This window comes from Diachasma alloeum, unplaced genomic scaffold (genome assembly GCF_001412515.2).
Source record: "Diachasma alloeum isolate Michigan unplaced genomic scaffold, Dall2.0 Dall_scaffold_00327, whole genome shotgun sequence".
Classification (NCBI taxonomy): Eukaryota; Metazoa; Arthropoda; class Insecta; order Hymenoptera; family Braconidae; genus Diachasma; species Diachasma alloeum.
The window spans coordinates 123,085-139,373 of NW_021680466.1; the positions used below are offsets into that span (position 1 = coordinate 123,085).

General features: G+C 35.9%; 3 protein-coding genes across 4 annotated transcripts in view; all 3 read right to left on the minus strand.

The window, feature by feature from the left end:
• LOC107040353 (odorant receptor 13a) overlaps positions 1–6,660 on the minus strand; it is an 8,767-nt gene extending 2,107 nt beyond the window's left edge. Inside the window, exons 1-7 of one of the 2 annotated variants that reach the window (XM_015260409.2) lie at positions 5,679–5,822; positions 3,101–3,220; positions 2,914–3,031; positions 1,319–1,598; positions 1,114–1,236; positions 945–1,035; positions 739–875 (exon numbers count right to left, since the gene is read on the minus strand). In XM_015260409.2, coding sequence (XP_015115895.2) covers positions 739–875; positions 945–1,035; positions 1,114–1,236; positions 1,319–1,598; positions 2,914–3,031; positions 3,101–3,220; positions 5,679–5,822 — 1,013 coding nt within the window. Of the gene's footprint in view, positions 1–738; positions 876–944; positions 1,036–1,113; positions 1,237–1,318; positions 1,599–2,913; positions 3,032–3,100; positions 3,221–5,678; positions 5,823–6,267 lie in introns of those variants that run through there. The other variant, XM_015260410.2, reaches the window with a different exon arrangement.
• An 829-nt stretch (positions 6,661–7,489) lies between these two features.
• LOC107040295 lies at positions 7,490–9,804 on the minus strand. Its single transcript, XM_015260323.1, has 4 exons — positions 9,661–9,804; positions 8,023–8,142; positions 7,832–7,949; positions 7,490–7,758 (listed from the first exon to the last, which is right to left on the minus strand). Exons 1-4 carry the CDS (start codon positions 9,802–9,804, stop codon positions 7,490–7,492), a joined length of 651 nt encoding a protein of 216 aa, XP_015115809.1.
• A 1,446-nt stretch (positions 9,805–11,250) lies between these two features.
• LOC107040351 lies at positions 11,251–15,968 on the minus strand. The gene is made up of 9 exons (XM_015260406.1): positions 15,810–15,968; positions 15,591–15,710; positions 14,683–14,800; positions 14,337–14,601; positions 14,029–14,151; positions 13,187–13,277; positions 12,965–13,101; positions 11,587–11,719; positions 11,251–11,509 (listed from the first exon to the last, which is right to left on the minus strand). The coding sequence occupies exons 1-9, from the start codon at positions 15,951–15,953 to the stop codon at positions 11,456–11,458; spliced, it is 1,185 nt and encodes a 394-aa protein (XP_015115892.1). The 5' UTR covers positions 15,954–15,968; the 3' UTR covers positions 11,251–11,455.
• Positions 15,969–16,289: the final 321 nt, after the last annotated feature.

The window sequence follows — 16,289 nt, forward strand, 5'->3', positions numbered from 1 at the left end:
AAATAGTATATTTCGTAACGAGTGCAAAAAAGTGTTTTTTGGCGAGTATGAGGTTTATATCACTCGCCTTCGGCTCGTGATATAATCCCACGAGCTAAAAAACATTTTTTCACGAGTTACGAACAATATTTTTCATCACAATGTGGCGGAAATTGGACTTTTAAGCACGCGGAGCGTGCCGAAAAGTTCACTTTTCGTCACAGCGTGATGAAAAATATTTTTTGTCATGACGGCCGTAGGCAGAGATTCGTCGCGTCCGTGAAACGCTGCCTTACGGCCGGAATGACGAAATTTTTTTTTATTTTCAACAAGTTTTTATTCAAAATATAAACAATCATTATTTACAATATTTATATTCCTTAAAAACTATTATTCAAAAAGTCTATGAACTATATTTATAATTTTTTTCTATAAACTTTGGCCAATGGTGACTCTCGAGTTTATTTATTATGACAAAAGATGTTTTTGTGAGCAATTTTTTAAATAACAGTATATTTCTGTTTCTAGATTTTGGCTTTAATACTTGCAATCGATATATTTTAGTTTTTAGTTTTTATTAGTGCTTAAAAAAATTTTGTCTGGTACGCATGGATGTAAAACGAAAAGTTTGTATCGCTTAGCTTGTTGGGCGGTGTTCGAGGTGAAGCCGGAACTCTCGAGAATCGCTCAGCGATCTCATTTACGAGTAAAAAACTAATAATAATAATAATAATAATAATAATAACAATCTGAACTAACGTATACTCGGTTAACCTTGTACTTTCGTCCACCAGACGTTGAGCTGGCCAGCTTTCGAAGAACAAATGAAATGTCTGAGCGCAGGTGAATGATGCATACCTAAAAGCCTCGTCAGGGCGATTCAATTTCGTAGCGGCCTGGAAATGTTCGATATTATGGATAAAAATCGATGATGCATATTTCCGTACATTACGTATATGACGTACTTGGAATCCTGTGAAGCTTATAGTGATCATATTGAGTCCTAGTTGCAGTAAGAAAGATGTCGAATTCGCTGATTCAATCAGTTGTGCGTATCTAATTAATTTCAAATAAAATCAATAATATGATCATTACGCCCAGTGTATCCTCGTATTTTTAGCTAAAAATACAAACTGAATGGCCTTTGAATGTCTGATGATGCATTCTGTCATGCGTTTGTACGATGCATCATCTCGCAACGTTGGATTTAGATTGGCATCTAGATCGTGATCATCCACCAGTTTTTCCAAGCGATACCTGAATAATAATTATTGAAACATCTATCGTTATAGCGTGCAACGAATTCAACCTGTTGTTCTTGTCAAAGTCTGATATGTACCCAACAATGTTGAATATAGCACATGCTCGTTGAACATATGTCATGAACATTGTGTCGATAGCAACAACAACTGTGATATAAGTCATCGTACCAAAATACGAATGTATCACCAATGGGTAATAATATTTGTTGATATCGATGAAGTACTCGACGTGAAACATCAGTGGCTTTGCCATTGTGAGATTAGGATTTATTTCGATTAAACTTTTGGGAATGAGCCGTAGCAATGGTGGCACCAGTGGACCCAGCATAAAAGGGGCCATAGATCCATAAACAGCTCCTGTTTCCAAAATATTTGAAATGTGTGTGTGTATATGTGACGCCCGCCTTCATTATCTGCCGCGAACGTTTTTTGAATTGATTTTTTTGTTCGATTTTTATCTCGAAAATTCAACTCGATGCCCCGTTAATCAGGAACACTCGAAAATTCTGAATTTAGATTGAAAAAAAGTAAAAAAAACTCGGAATATTTTGAAAGAGCGTTTTTAACTCTCGATCACTCGCCCAATGAGCGCGGCGCCGCCCGTTTTGGTTTTTTTACATTTTATCGTGTTTCTCGACGTTTAAAAATTCGGAAAAAATTAATTTCTGGTTCAATCCTTTTATTAAGCAATGGCGTTGTCCGTTTTTTCTCGGGAAATTTGTTTAGCTAAGAAAAGAGAAGAAGCGTCGAACGGACGGAAAAGGGGCGCCGCGCCGGCCGGAGCGAGCGAGTCCCTGTCGACGCCTCGAGCGACAGAGTTGCTACATTCACTGCCACACTTGAAATGCGCGCATAGTGGTCAGCGCAAAGGTGGCAACAGCGCGCTCGGTTCAACTCGGCGGCGCTGCGCTAACCGTGGGACGGAGGAAGGCGGCGGACGAGCGTGAGTGATAGAGGGTTAATTAATATCAAGGAATGATTTCAATGGAGGTGATATCAATAATGTATAATTACCGTGGCAAATGGCGGCTTGTCAGTCACCACCATTGGGGAGGAAAGACAGAATAATAAATCCTCTGGAAAACCGCAACAATTAAGATGACGGTACGGAAACAGGCTCTTTCAAAAAATTTATAATATTTTTAAGAATGTTTTATTGCACTTTTACAGTGAATTACTAAGCACAAAGGGTCAGATTTTCCGTTTTCCAGAGGGAAAGTCGACTTTCGCCAAAATCGAATTTTTTAGCCAGGTGAACGTTGATTTTAACTATTTAAGCGACGGGCTATTCAGAACTATCAAAAGTATGTGGAAAAAGTGAAAAATGAAAAAAAAAATTTTTCACCGGAGGCCAAAGTGTCGAATCTTGGATTTTTCCGGGGGAAAAGTCGGTCCAAGGGTCACAAGGGTCAAAGTGTCGGATCTTGGATTTTTCGCCAAAATCGAATTTTTTAGCCGGGTGAACGTTGATTCCAACTATTTGCAATACAAGAGCAAATTCCCATTGTTTTTCAATCTAAATTCAGAATTTTCGGGGTCTCTGAGTGACGGAGCATCAAGTTGAAATTTCGACATAAAAATCGAACAAAAAAGCCATCTAGATAACATTAAGCATATAATGGAGCCGGGCCTCAATCTGAAATCTTTTTAACAAATATCAATATTATCTCACCAGCATACATAAGTACATTCTTTCGACTATCTTCCGACCATTTTCGTAAAAGTGCGATTTCGAATTCATCTTTCAATTCTAACCAGTCTCTCCTCAGAACGTCTATCAACTCCTTCATCTACGCAAACAAATTCATTAAAAAAAGTGAATATATATATTCTTCTTTTGGAGTTAATGTTATACAAACCTTATGCCCATTATAAATGAAATTTATGAACTTGATGACGCACATGATTGATATTAAAACCGGCGCTAACGATTCCAGAAAAATTGGAGTATCGCACCAAGCGGCTACAAGACCACCGGTCTTGAAAATTGTCGCTCACGTTTAATTCTATATTTTTCACAATTAAATCCCGGGTGGATTAGCTTTCGAACCTTATCTCGATTGTTTTTCCATCTTCATAATGTAAAATATATCACAATTTCCATTAGATTTGTCATCACGCCGGAGCCACTAAAAATTATGATCGTATAATAAAAAAAAATAGACCAAAAACTAAACTTTTTCAAAGAGGGTTTTTAATAAAGATTAAGAAATAAGTCCGATAGTGAGGAAATAGTCAATGGATAATTTATCATGGTAACTAACGACCTGACTGCCATTGACTACTGTGATAAATGACCACCTAACAGCCATTAGATAGGGGAGGGTGAGGGAAAACGGAACCCTTAGGCAAAACGGACCACTGACAGAAAATTGATAATTTTTGTTTTTGCTTCCGCAAACAAAAAAAAGAAAATTTAACCCTAGTTTGGTCAGAAACGTCGCGCAACTGGCAATTTCATTTAACACGGGAAAAAATTGTTCACCTGTTGGAAATAACTTTTTCATCAGGCTGTGACGAAAAGTGAACTTTTCGGCACGCTCCGCGTGCCTAAAAGTCCAATTTCCGCCATATTGTGGCGAAAAATATTGTTCCTAACTCGTGAAAAAATGTTTTTTAGCTCGTGGGATTATATCACGAGCCGAAGGCGAGTGATATAAACCTCCCACTCGCCAAAAAACTCTTTTTTGTACTCGTTACGAAATATACTATTTCTGTACTGCTTCTCACGATTTCTCGTTTGGGAATTGGTATTACATACTTCCCAAACTCGAAAACTTGAAAATCACTACAGAAAAATATTGTTCCTGGGCTGTTGCGATGGGGTTTTTTTACTCGCCTACGGCTCGGAGGCCAAAGCCACACGAGTAAAAAACGCCATCGCAACAGGCCGGAAAATACTATTTTTCTCCCAGAATTAAGGATACAATATTGAAAAAAAATACTAGAATTTTCCAGATACTTCAATTGACGAATTCAATTTTTCTCAAATTTTTTCGGTCAACCAGTCGATGGCAAGGTGAATAAAACGATGTATTGCGGCAATTCCCTCGCATGGTGACCAGTCTAGGGTTAAAGTCATTTGTGATTTGAGGTGATAAGCAAAGCTGATGAAATTGCGGTTCAACGACACTTGTTGTCTTTAAAACCCCTGTGACGGTTACGATCCAAGAGACTCACTTTTAATTTAACACATTCAGTCTTCTTGATTTGAAGGAAAGAAAAAAAAAATTACCAATTTTCTGTCAGTGCCCCGTTTTGCCCTAGGGGTCCGTTTTGTCCTGCGGTTTGTTTTGCCCTACCCTCCCCTACATCAAATCAGTAATTGGTCGTTTTCTCCCTATTGGGTTTATTCCCCACACGGAGAGAAATTTTTATTAAAATTACCCTACCGATCTATAAAAGTGTATCATGAGTCATCGTTTCTTTATTTCTATCCAGAAATTTAGTAAAAATTAATATATGATGATCAAACCTTATTCTACGTTAGAGAAATTTTATTCTGATAAAAATAAAAATTACCGGGCCGGTAGAGTAAAATTTACCAACCGTTCTAGAAGTTTCGTTGTTTATCTACATAAAATTACTGGACTGGAAGGATAAAATTTATTATGCGTCAGGATAAGATTTCTGTTACGTAGAATAAAATTTGATCATCATATAGGTATTAATTTTTACTAAATTTCGGGATAGAAATGAAGAAACGATGACTCATGATGCACTTTTATAGAACGGTAGGGTAATTTTCATCAAAAATTTCTCTCCGTGCAATATTATTCAAAAACGCTCTTTGAAGATATTCAGCTTTTTTCAACGTCATTTCATTTTTTTATTGCACAATCATAATTTTTGTAGACTCCAGGGCTACACGGAGAGATGTTCAGTAAAAATTACGGAAGTCACAATTCAGTAGCGAAGCGGTATACTGGGTTAAGTCGATTTTGACTTTGGGTTAGTTTTCGATGAATATCTCGGAATCTAAGAGAGATGGCAGAATTTTCCCCATGACCTTTTTTGTAACCCTCAATTGGCTCTACAAAAAAGGTAATGACAAAAAATTTTCTATCTCTTTTAGATTCCGAGATATTCATTGAAAACTGACCCAAAGTCAAAATCGACTTAACCCGGTTTATCGCTTCACTACTGAATTCATTCACCGATTACCGAATCGACTCAGAAAATTTAAGTGACGGTCTCGTAATTTTTCACAGGAGATTCAGTTCCGTAAAATTGCCTACAACCACATTTCGCTCCGGAATTACGGAAAAGATACGCAATTTTTATTGAATATTTCTCTCCGTGTATGTAAAACTGAATAGCAATTGGAGATCATTTCAGATGACCAAAATAAAAAGAACACCACGATCACGTTCGAAGGATAATCCACCCGGGCCTTAAACACAGGACAATTCACAGAACAAATTTTTGAATTTTCACCTGCAAAAACCCTTGTGTGACGAGAAAAAATATTGCCAGAATAAAGAATAATGATTGTTGAAATTTACGTTGATACGGCCAGAGGCCAATGGATGATAGAAGGATACCATTGAGTTTCACGTAACAATCAGGAGTCCCTGCCATTGTGCAATGTGAATTATTATGTGTCATATGCTGTGCTACGATATAAGCTACGGTTGTCTGTTGGTGGGGCGGAAGAGGAGGAGGAGGAAGAAGGTTTATATACTCAAACGTTTTTCATCTTCATATTTCTTCATTAATTCAAAGCGAATTAAGTATTCTCTTGGACAACATTTGTTTCGAGTGAAGTACCGAGAGGCGCATAATTACAGGGTCAACTTTTCAATTTCTCCGTATACACTTTACTTGGAACATTGTTTTTCATGTTCGCATTGTGAGGTGAGTCATAAGACCCTTGAATTTAGGAAAGATGAGAGGTTTACATGCATAATTTTGGTTTATGCGAAAGAGGAACAGAGTTCTTTGTCGAGTCAATATTCAGTGATGCCGACAATATATTTCTGACAAACGACATTCACAAAAAAGCATTTATAAAAATGTTACATACATCACATAGAACGGGACCACATTCGTGGCACATGTGTACCACCGACAACTGCGATACTTATCTCAGTGAGAGCAGAACGGCGATGTACGACATTGAAGTTCGGACCACCTGGAAGAAGATCATGAGAGACAGGATGACGTGGCCCTCCGTGGGAAGGTACTGATCATAATGTAATAAATAGTATATTGTGCCCCTAGGGAGTAATAGTATTTTTCCGGCCTGTTGCGATGGGGTTTTTTACTCGTGTGGCGTTGGCCTCTGAGCCGTAGGCGATTTATGGGCTTCTTATGGAATTATGGGCTTCTTATGGAATTTTGATTAAATTAAACGTTTCAACCCCCTAGGAACTCAAGAAAAATTTGAAAAAATTCGAAGATATGGGGAATGATGTGTTCAATGCGATGGCGACAAAGACAATGGGGTACCGGGGTGAATAAGAGAGATATTTCAACCCGCCGTACCCATTTGATCCCATGCTTTCTCGAGGTTCGTCACGCGAAATAGAGGATTTTCCGCATTTATTTTCTCGATGTCTAGTTCCGGTTGCGGGTTTGAAATTTCGTCGGATGGGTGAATACATATTTCTCCAATGATGGAGGGAAAGAAAAAATTTTTTTTGAATCTTTTTTCAAATTCACTTGGCACCCTTAAGTGGTCGCATCGTGAAGTGGTCGCATCGTTAAGTGGTCGCATCGAATCCCCACCAAACCATACGCGACGTATAGCGCGCCATTGTAGAGCGAGTGAGATTATACTAAACAAGCACGACCATTTAAGGGTTAATGGGCACAAAGACGAGAATTCCTTAATTTATTGGACTTTCCAATCTAATATGAATATTCAGTGCCAAATTGCATTGAATTTTCAGCTATAATACCCCAAGACCTTCAAAATTATCGGATATTTCCCGAATGTTTTGTTGCATAGCAACGAGAGGGATCAGTTTTGCAGATTAAATTTTTTACAAGGGTGAACAGTCCAATTATGGAATACTCAAGGCTCTTCGGAACTTCAGACAATGGTTTGAAAATGAACTATTGTTTGAAAAACTATAAAAAAAATACTGATCAATTTCAAATTCAATAGGTTTCTGAAAAAAAAGAAAAAACACATAGATAGGTAAATATTCCAGAAATCTGGTAAAATATTCAAGTGTTCCGTTAATTGGGGGGGTTCCGCAATTGGACTGTTCATCTTAGTTATTCAATAATAAGTCGACATCTCACCCTACAACAGCGAAAATGGCGCAGGCATGTTCAACATAGACCATAAACATGGTATCAATAGCAACGACGACTGTGAGGAACGCCAAAGTTCCGCAATAACCGTGAATAAATAAAGGATAGTAGTATTTTTCCGTGTCTAGCAGATAATCAACTTGCTCAAACATTAATTGTTTCGATATGGAATCATTTTGAGTCGCTATGAAATTATGGATTATCGGCACAAGTGGAATCAGCAAGAACGGAGTCATCGTTCCGTACAAGGCACCTGCAAATTTATTGTACATCAAGATGGTGAAATAATAATAGTAATATTTTCTTCTACCAATTTGACAACTTACCACAATACATAAGAGTCAATTTCCTCGCAAAGAGAGAGTATTTATTCAAGATTGCAGCCTCCGAATAGGTTTTCACGTTTCTCCAGTCATCTTCTAAAATGAGCAATAGTTGTTTCATCTAAAAACATGGCAACTGTCAGTCTTCCAATTCTTGTATTCTTGCACTGGTAAAATAGTATATAATAGTAAACCTTATCTCCATTATAAAAAAAATTGAAGATTTTGGCAGCGCAGGTAAAATCCACCAAAACAGTTGGTATTGATTCCAAAAAGAGATCGATGTTGTTTCTCGCGCATATCATGCCAGCAATCTTCAGAGAAAAGAAAAAAAATTTTTTTTTTTTTAAACAAGTTGATATCTCGATTTTCGCACAAGCTAGCGAGATTACAAATTTTTTTAGGAAAAAACGGAAATACCTCGAAAACTTTGTATGATTGGATACATACGTTTTGATTGATTTAGATAGAAGGCATCTAAACGAATATTTTGAAAACAAAAAATCGAAAATGGTCCACTAGTTTTGAAGATATTTGCGGAAAACGATTTAAAAACGAATGGCTTATTCTCAAAAACTATTAGATCGAGCGAGTTGAAATTTTGCACAGATATAGACCTCATTTTGTCGGACTTATAATCTGACAAAATTTTAGATTTTTTGGAATTACTTTAGTCACTTGAGGGGATACGTCGGTGAAATTTAAAAGTCTTCACTGGGCCTTGGGATCCATTGAACAGTTTATAATACATGACGGAACATAGGAATAACTAGGGAAAATCTTGGACCCGATCGATTTTGCCTCGTATAACCACGAAAAATTTCATTTTTTCGTGTTTCTACCTTCAAAATGCTCCTGTGCCGTAGTTTTCATACGATTTTGGCTTTTTTTAAAATGTTCGTTATACTCCAAAGAATAAAGTTAAGCATCTGTTTTACTTTATTCCCAATAGATCATGAATAAATGAATTTTGAGTTTCATAAATTTTTCGCGTCTCTATATAGTTAAGTAAAATTTATGAAATTCAAAATTCATTTATTCACGACCTTTATTCTTTGGAATGTAACGAACACTACAAAAAAAAAAGCTAAAATCGTATGAAAACTATGGCACAGGAGCACTTTCCTATCCTATTCTAAAAAGAACATACACTTAAAGTCGATAACTATCGATATCTCGCAAGTCTGTCACGCTTATTTCTCATTGGTCCCAGTCGTCTGAGGCGGCAAATTTAATTCATGATTAATTTAATTTTGAGATTTTCAATTATGATTGTTACAATTACAGCGCGCTGTAGCGCGCGTTCGGTTCTAAAAAGAACAGACGCCGTAAACTGTAGCGTAACGCTTATTCCTCGAATTTCATTGGTCGAACATTCGGATCCGCCCGCACATGTTCGACCTCGGTCGGCTTTCGGGTCACGATTTGTCTTTAACACGCGCGCTCAAGCGCGCGATCATTCTCGTGAAGGTAAAAACGGGAAAAAATGAAGTTTTTCATGGTTATACGGGGCAAAATCGATCGGGTGCGCGATTTTCCCTAGTTATTCCTGTATTCCGCCATATATCACAAACTGTTGAATGGGTCGCAAGGCCCAACGAAGACTTTTGAATTTCACCGACGTATCCCTTTAATTAATTCTACATAATTTCCAAACAAAATGAGAGGATATGAAAATTGAACGATTATAATGCTTCCATTCGGAGCAAAAAAATAACACACAATAGTTACACTTTCGACTTTTATCACTAGTATTCCATTAAAAACACTCAAATGTACTCCAATATGACCTCAAGTTTTCCCAATATCGCTCAAGCGTTCAAATATATTACCTGTAAATAGGCCTGAGTACTCGTAAAAAACAACATCAAACAATAGCAAATAGTTTTCGCAACTTTTGGCTGATGCGGCCATTGGCCTACAATATTTAACAAAATTTTATTAATCCGTAAGTGCGGAGTTGCTAAAGTTTCCATGTCGTATTTTCAAATACTGTTACCAAACTGACTGTCACACCTGGATAAGAGTTATCACACTGCTTTCTACAATCAATCGTCATTACGCATTCCCTCCCGTGACAAAGCAATTGAGAAAATTTCATATAATAGGTTGATTGCATGACAATTAAAGTAGTTATATTACAAATGCCATTTCTGTTTTCACCGATCCATTTGGAAAGATGAAACAGAATTTTAGGAGCTTTAGTAAGTTACCTCTTATAATTATTGACCCCCCCCCTTTTTCCATTGCCGACATGAAGTAGCCGGTCCTCCGAGAAGTATTCGATATCGTATTCGGAATAACTGTCGCTGAAAAATACTATTTTCCATCAATTTTTGTATTTTATTATATAATAGACAAAATTCCACATTATTCTCGAATAGTTTTTTTAAATATTCTTGTGAATGATGAAATTCCTGACATAATGGGGATGATAAATGTGATGAGTCGATTGAAGTACAATCGTTCGCAATACAATAATATCAATCACTTGAATGAACATATAATTAATCACTGGTTGATGTGACTCATTATTATTGATCCTTGCTCATTAGTTTGTTTCTCTTTTTAGTGGAAAAATACGTGATGGATAATAATAGGTTGACTGATTGACAATTAGAACAGTAATATTACAAGTCCCATTTCTGTTTTCACCGATCCATTTGGAAAGATGAAACAGAATTTTAGGAGCTTTAGTAAGTTATCTCTTATAATTATTGAAATCCTCCGCCACATGCCCTTTTTCCATTGCCGACATGAAGTAGCCGGTTCTCCAAGAAGTATTCAATATCGTATTCGCAATGAATGTCGCCGAAAAATACTATTTTCCATCAATTTTTGTATTTTATTATATAATAGACAAAATTCCACATTATTCTCGAATAGTTTTTTTAAATATTCATGTGAATGATAAAATTCCTGACATAATGGGGATGATAAATGTGATGAGACGATTGAAGTGCATTCCCAATACAAAAATATCAATCACTTAAATGAACATATGATTAATCACTGGTTGATGTGACTCATTATTATTGATCCTTGCTCATTAGTTTGTTTCTCTTTTTAGTGGAAAAATACGTGACGGATAATAATAGGTTGACTGATTGACAATTAGAACAGTAATATTACAAGTCCCATTTCTGTTTTCACCGATCCATTTGGAAAGATGAAACAGAATTTTAGGAGCTTTAGTAAGTTATCTCTTATAATTATTGAAATCCTCCGCCACACGCCCTTTTTCCATTGCCGACATGAAGTAGCCGGTTCTCCGAGAAGTATTCAATATCGTATTCGCAATGAATGTCGCCGAAAGTACTATTTTCCATCAATTTTTGTATTTTATTATATAATAGACAAAATTCCACATTATTCTCGAATAGTTTTTTTAAATATTCTTGTGAATGATGAAATTCCTGACATAATGGGGATGATAAATGTGATGAGTCGATTGAAGTGCATTCCCAATACAAAAATATCAGTCATTTAAATGAATATATGATCAATCATCAATCATTAGTTTATGTAACTCATTATTATTGATCCTTGCTTATTAGTTTTTTTTCTTTTTTTAGTGGAAATGCACGTGGCGAATAATAATGGTTGCATATTACTGAGGCAAGTTTGTTACGCTCGCATCGATGTAAAAACTGTGAGGTATGAAAAAGACGTCTTCACAACCTGGTGATAACAAAAAAAATCACTATCAATCGGTATTTTCAATTGGCTCAAGTGAGTGAATTGACGATGGTAATTACCTCGCTGAAGCTTCTCAAGGACATGGTGTACATTTTTCCAGCTGTCATTCTACAGGGTTTTGTGCTTCTCATTAACAGAGGAATGATGAGTCGTTGGGTACGAACCGATGTGTAGTTCCATCTCGCATTGTACCTAGAATAATAACGTGGTCGAATAGTGTGCCTAAATGGCTTGTATTTTAAATTTAATTGTAATCTTTGTCTATCTTTCAATTGTTTGGCCGTACGAGATCGTTAATGAAAATGATAATGATAATTGTGATGAAGATATGTGATCACATCACCTATAAAACTATTATATTACTGAAAAAAAAAATTGCAGGCGGCTGTATCTTCGATACAGCTGTAATTGTACGTGGATACGTCCATGGTCTTTCCTTCTTTCTCGAATTTTCTAGAAACTCCCTGAATGTCCTCGAAATTTTAAGAAACTTCTCGAAATACCTCGAAATATCTAGAATTTTCTAGAATTCCGATAGATGACGCTGCACATAAGGACCATTTCCCAAAATAACCCCCCATATTGAAACCACAGACGTATCCATGTCAAAAAAATAACAATAATAATAATAATAAATAATTAAGGCCCGGGTGGATTATTTTTCGAACGTGATCTTGATTGTTTTTTTTTTTATTTTGATAATCTGAAATGATCTCCAATTGCTATTCAGTTTTACATAGCCCTGGAGTCTCAAAAATTATGATTGTACAACAAAAAAAACGTTGAGAAAAAGCTGAACATTTTCAAAGAACGTTTTCAAATAATATTGAGAAATAAAACCAATAGGGAGGAAATTGCAAATTAATAATTTGATGTATCTAATGGCTGTTAGGTCTTCATTTGTGACAGTAGTCAATGCCTGTCAGATCATTAGTTGCCATGATAAATTATCCATTCACTATTTCCTCTCTATCGGACTTATTACTTAATCTTTATTAAAAACGCCCTTTGAAAATGTTCAGTTTTTTTTCTACTTTTTTTGATTATACAATCATAATTTTTAGGGACTCCTGCGTGATGTAAAATCCAATGGAAATTGTGATGTATTTTACATTGTGAAAATGGAAAAACAATTGAGACAATGTTCGAAAGATAACCCACCCGGGCCTTAAATTAAAAACACACAGACTGCTGAACGAAATAAATCCGTGAACGAAATAACGAATGAAAACTAATCTACGATGGAAAATTGAACGAAAACAAAATATAATAATGTAAATAATTCATAAGATTCATTTATAATAATTATGTTATATTTTGGATTTCCCTTAAGAGATTATTGTATCTCAGAAAAGTAATAAATTGCTTCTAATCTAGTCTAATAATATTGGTATTGAAATTCAAAGCTTATTCTTTCTTCTACAGATTGATACCAACACATTGGAGAATACAGATTCACTGTGTTCCTGGAGTAATTGCCCCTGCCAATTACTGTAGAAAAGATGAAACATTTCGCCTATGGTGAAGGCCACAAATTTTCCAGCGACGTCGGGGTTATCCATTTTAAAAACTGCCTGGACATAGGACGCTATTGTGAGGACAAGGTGAGAGATTGATATCTCCTATGTGATATGCCTATTGAATAAATAAAGTATTCACCACTAGAGCTGAGGAAGTCATCATCAGCATGTTGATTCCGACGATGAAGGTGAAAGACATGTAATTAGCCTCTTCTATGAGATCGCAAAATCTGATTGATGAAAAAGTCAAGATGTGTCACATATGAGAATTCTCCATCGGTAACGTTAAACTTATTCATAACATATTATATTAGTAATGAGAGAAAAAAGTTGATATGTGTATCAATTAAAATAGGACAGGAGAGAAACAAAATCAATGGTCTAATTTCAGATGTTGATTTGAAAATACCAATTTTCCGACACTATGGTGAACAGTCTAATTATGGAACTCTCAAGGCTCTTCGGAGATTCAGACAATTTCATTTCATTTCATTTTGTTTCATGAAGACCCAACAGCACAAGGCCAATTACAGGATCAAACTACAGTCTACATACAATATAAAAACGAAATCATTAATCGACAAAATTTGACAAAACTGTAATGACGGAAAGCATCACTAAGATCAAACAATCCAGAAAGTTATACAACCAAGTATCCCATCCATACAACTTGCATTATTTCAACATATTTTTGACAATGATTTAAAAGTGAACGACTGTTTGAAAACAAAAAATACTGGTCAACTCCAAATTCAGTAGATTTCAGAAAAAAAAGAAAAAACATCTTCTGTAATGAGAAATAATCGGGGAAAAATCTAAAATTATGTTCAAGTCCAAAATACTTATTACGGAACACTTTTGCCAAATATGGAACATCGTGCGCCCAATTACGGAACATTATAACTATCGGTTCCGCAATTGGACTGTTCACCCTACAAAACTACAGAAATAATATGAAATCATCTATCCATCAATACCCACGCTATTGCATGGTTGTGCCTTTCGATGCAGGCCGCCATATTTTTATAATCTATTTCGTCAAACTCGGGAGTGTGACAATCAGCGTCATCAGCGTCGACTTTGGCCAATCGTTCCAGCATTAATCTATACAAATTACCAACATCATTGATGACAATTTAAGATGTTGCTACGTTTTGCTACCATGGCGAGATCAATGACACATGAATCCATCATTTTCTCATTTCCAATGAACAATGAAATGGCATTCGTTTATTTGAAAATCCCAATCGATCGATATTATTCACTCGGGATTCTGATTGTAATCTCACCGGACTATTGAGAATTGCGCACAAGCATGCTGAATGTACACCATCAACATGGTATCGATGGCAATGATGATGGTGAGGTAGCCGGCTGTTCCAATGTATCCGTGAATTATGAGTGGAAATAAGTAGGATTCAAAATCCAATAGAAATTCAATCTGTTGAAACATCAGGTGTTTCGGGTAACTCACATTCATGGGCATTACGACGTCCAGGACAATGGGTACTAGAGGCGTCAGCATTAGCGGTATGAGAGATCCATATAACGCACCTGGTGATTGCAAATTCAAATTTATCCAATCATCATTACTACTCCGTCTTTCAATTTCTAGATCTGGGTTTAAATATTCACCCGCATAATAAACAGTCACCTTCCTCCCAAATTGCGCGTATTCGTTCAGTATGTCAAGCTCTTCTCCTGCTGTATAATGTTTCCAGTCTTCCTCGATTATGAGCAAAAGTTTTTTCATCTGAGAAAACGAAACAAAAATAACAAGTAGTGAATAAGCTCCCAGAGGTGAAAATAATCGACAAAATGACGATGTGTGACTTTTTAGAAAAACTAAAAACGCGCCAAAGCTAGAATCGGCGGCTAGAAGGAAGAAAGTGTGTATCAGAATATAATATTAATATAGATAATATATAAATATATAATATATAAATATAAACAATTCAATTCAGTCACGTAGTTTTCGAGATATTTGAAAAATAGCTGTATCTCGGGAACCACTAGACCGATTGAGCTGAAATTGCGCCCAGAAGTGCTCGAAAGTAATACCAATTATGCGACGAAATTTCAGTTTTTTAGCTTCAACTTTAGTCCTTTTTCTGTGAAGATTTATAAAAACATACATACACACATGTTCTAAAAACCTCATATCTTCACGTTTCATGACATTCTACATAATTTCCAAGCAAAGTCAGGAGATCGTAAAAATGGACGACTACAAAGCTTCCGCTCGGAAGCAAAACACCAAAAATATTATATTTATATAATACCATAATCCTATAATATAATATTTTTATATCATATTTTGATACCGGTGCGTAAAAGTGCTTTTTGACCCGTAGGAGGTGTGTGGCCTTCGGCGAACGCTACCCTTCCAAGGGTCAAAGAACACTTTTCCCTCAAGTGTTGAACCCTATGTTTCATCACAATCTGTGAAAAACCGAGCGTGCGTAAAATATTACTTTAAACACAAGTGATGAAAAATCAATAATAAACCCGTTAATTGTATACGAGAAACACATTATACTCACTTTTGCCGCATTAATGCTAAAATTGAAATATTTGAAATAGCAAACAACATCGGCCAAGACCGTGGGTATCGCCTCCAAAAAGACATCGATGTCAACTATGGCGGCAACCATACCAGCAGTCTATTGAAAGAAAATTTATAAATATAGAAATAATAATGATAACAATTCTAATAATAATAATAATAATAATAATAATAATAATAATAAAGTAGACATCACCTGCAAATATCCATGAGTAATAGTAACCAATAATGTAAATGTATAAAAAGAATATCTAGATATTGATGACTGCAGTGGCCAAAGGCCAATAATCGTCAGGAAAGTTCTATTGATACGGTGATAAGGTGTTATAACACGGTCCATTGGCACTGTCGAGTCTTCAAACCAAAACTGCCGACTGCCACAGACCCTGACGTTTCTCTGACGATGTCTTATTCTATCGATCATTTTTCATTACGCATTCTCTTGGTAATGCACTTCCTAGGAAACACGTGTCTAATGTGCGTGATGTCTCTATGAAGTGTGTTTGAATAGATGATCACAAGTGGTACAAAAGCTTTTGACTATATTAATACTAAAATACAGGAGTAGTCAGCCTACAAAATGAATTATTATTCTATTTGTCCATTTTTTGTTGTGTCCATCACGTTTGTGAATTTATCAGTAAGACATTGTCGCATGTTTATTCATTTTGTGAAA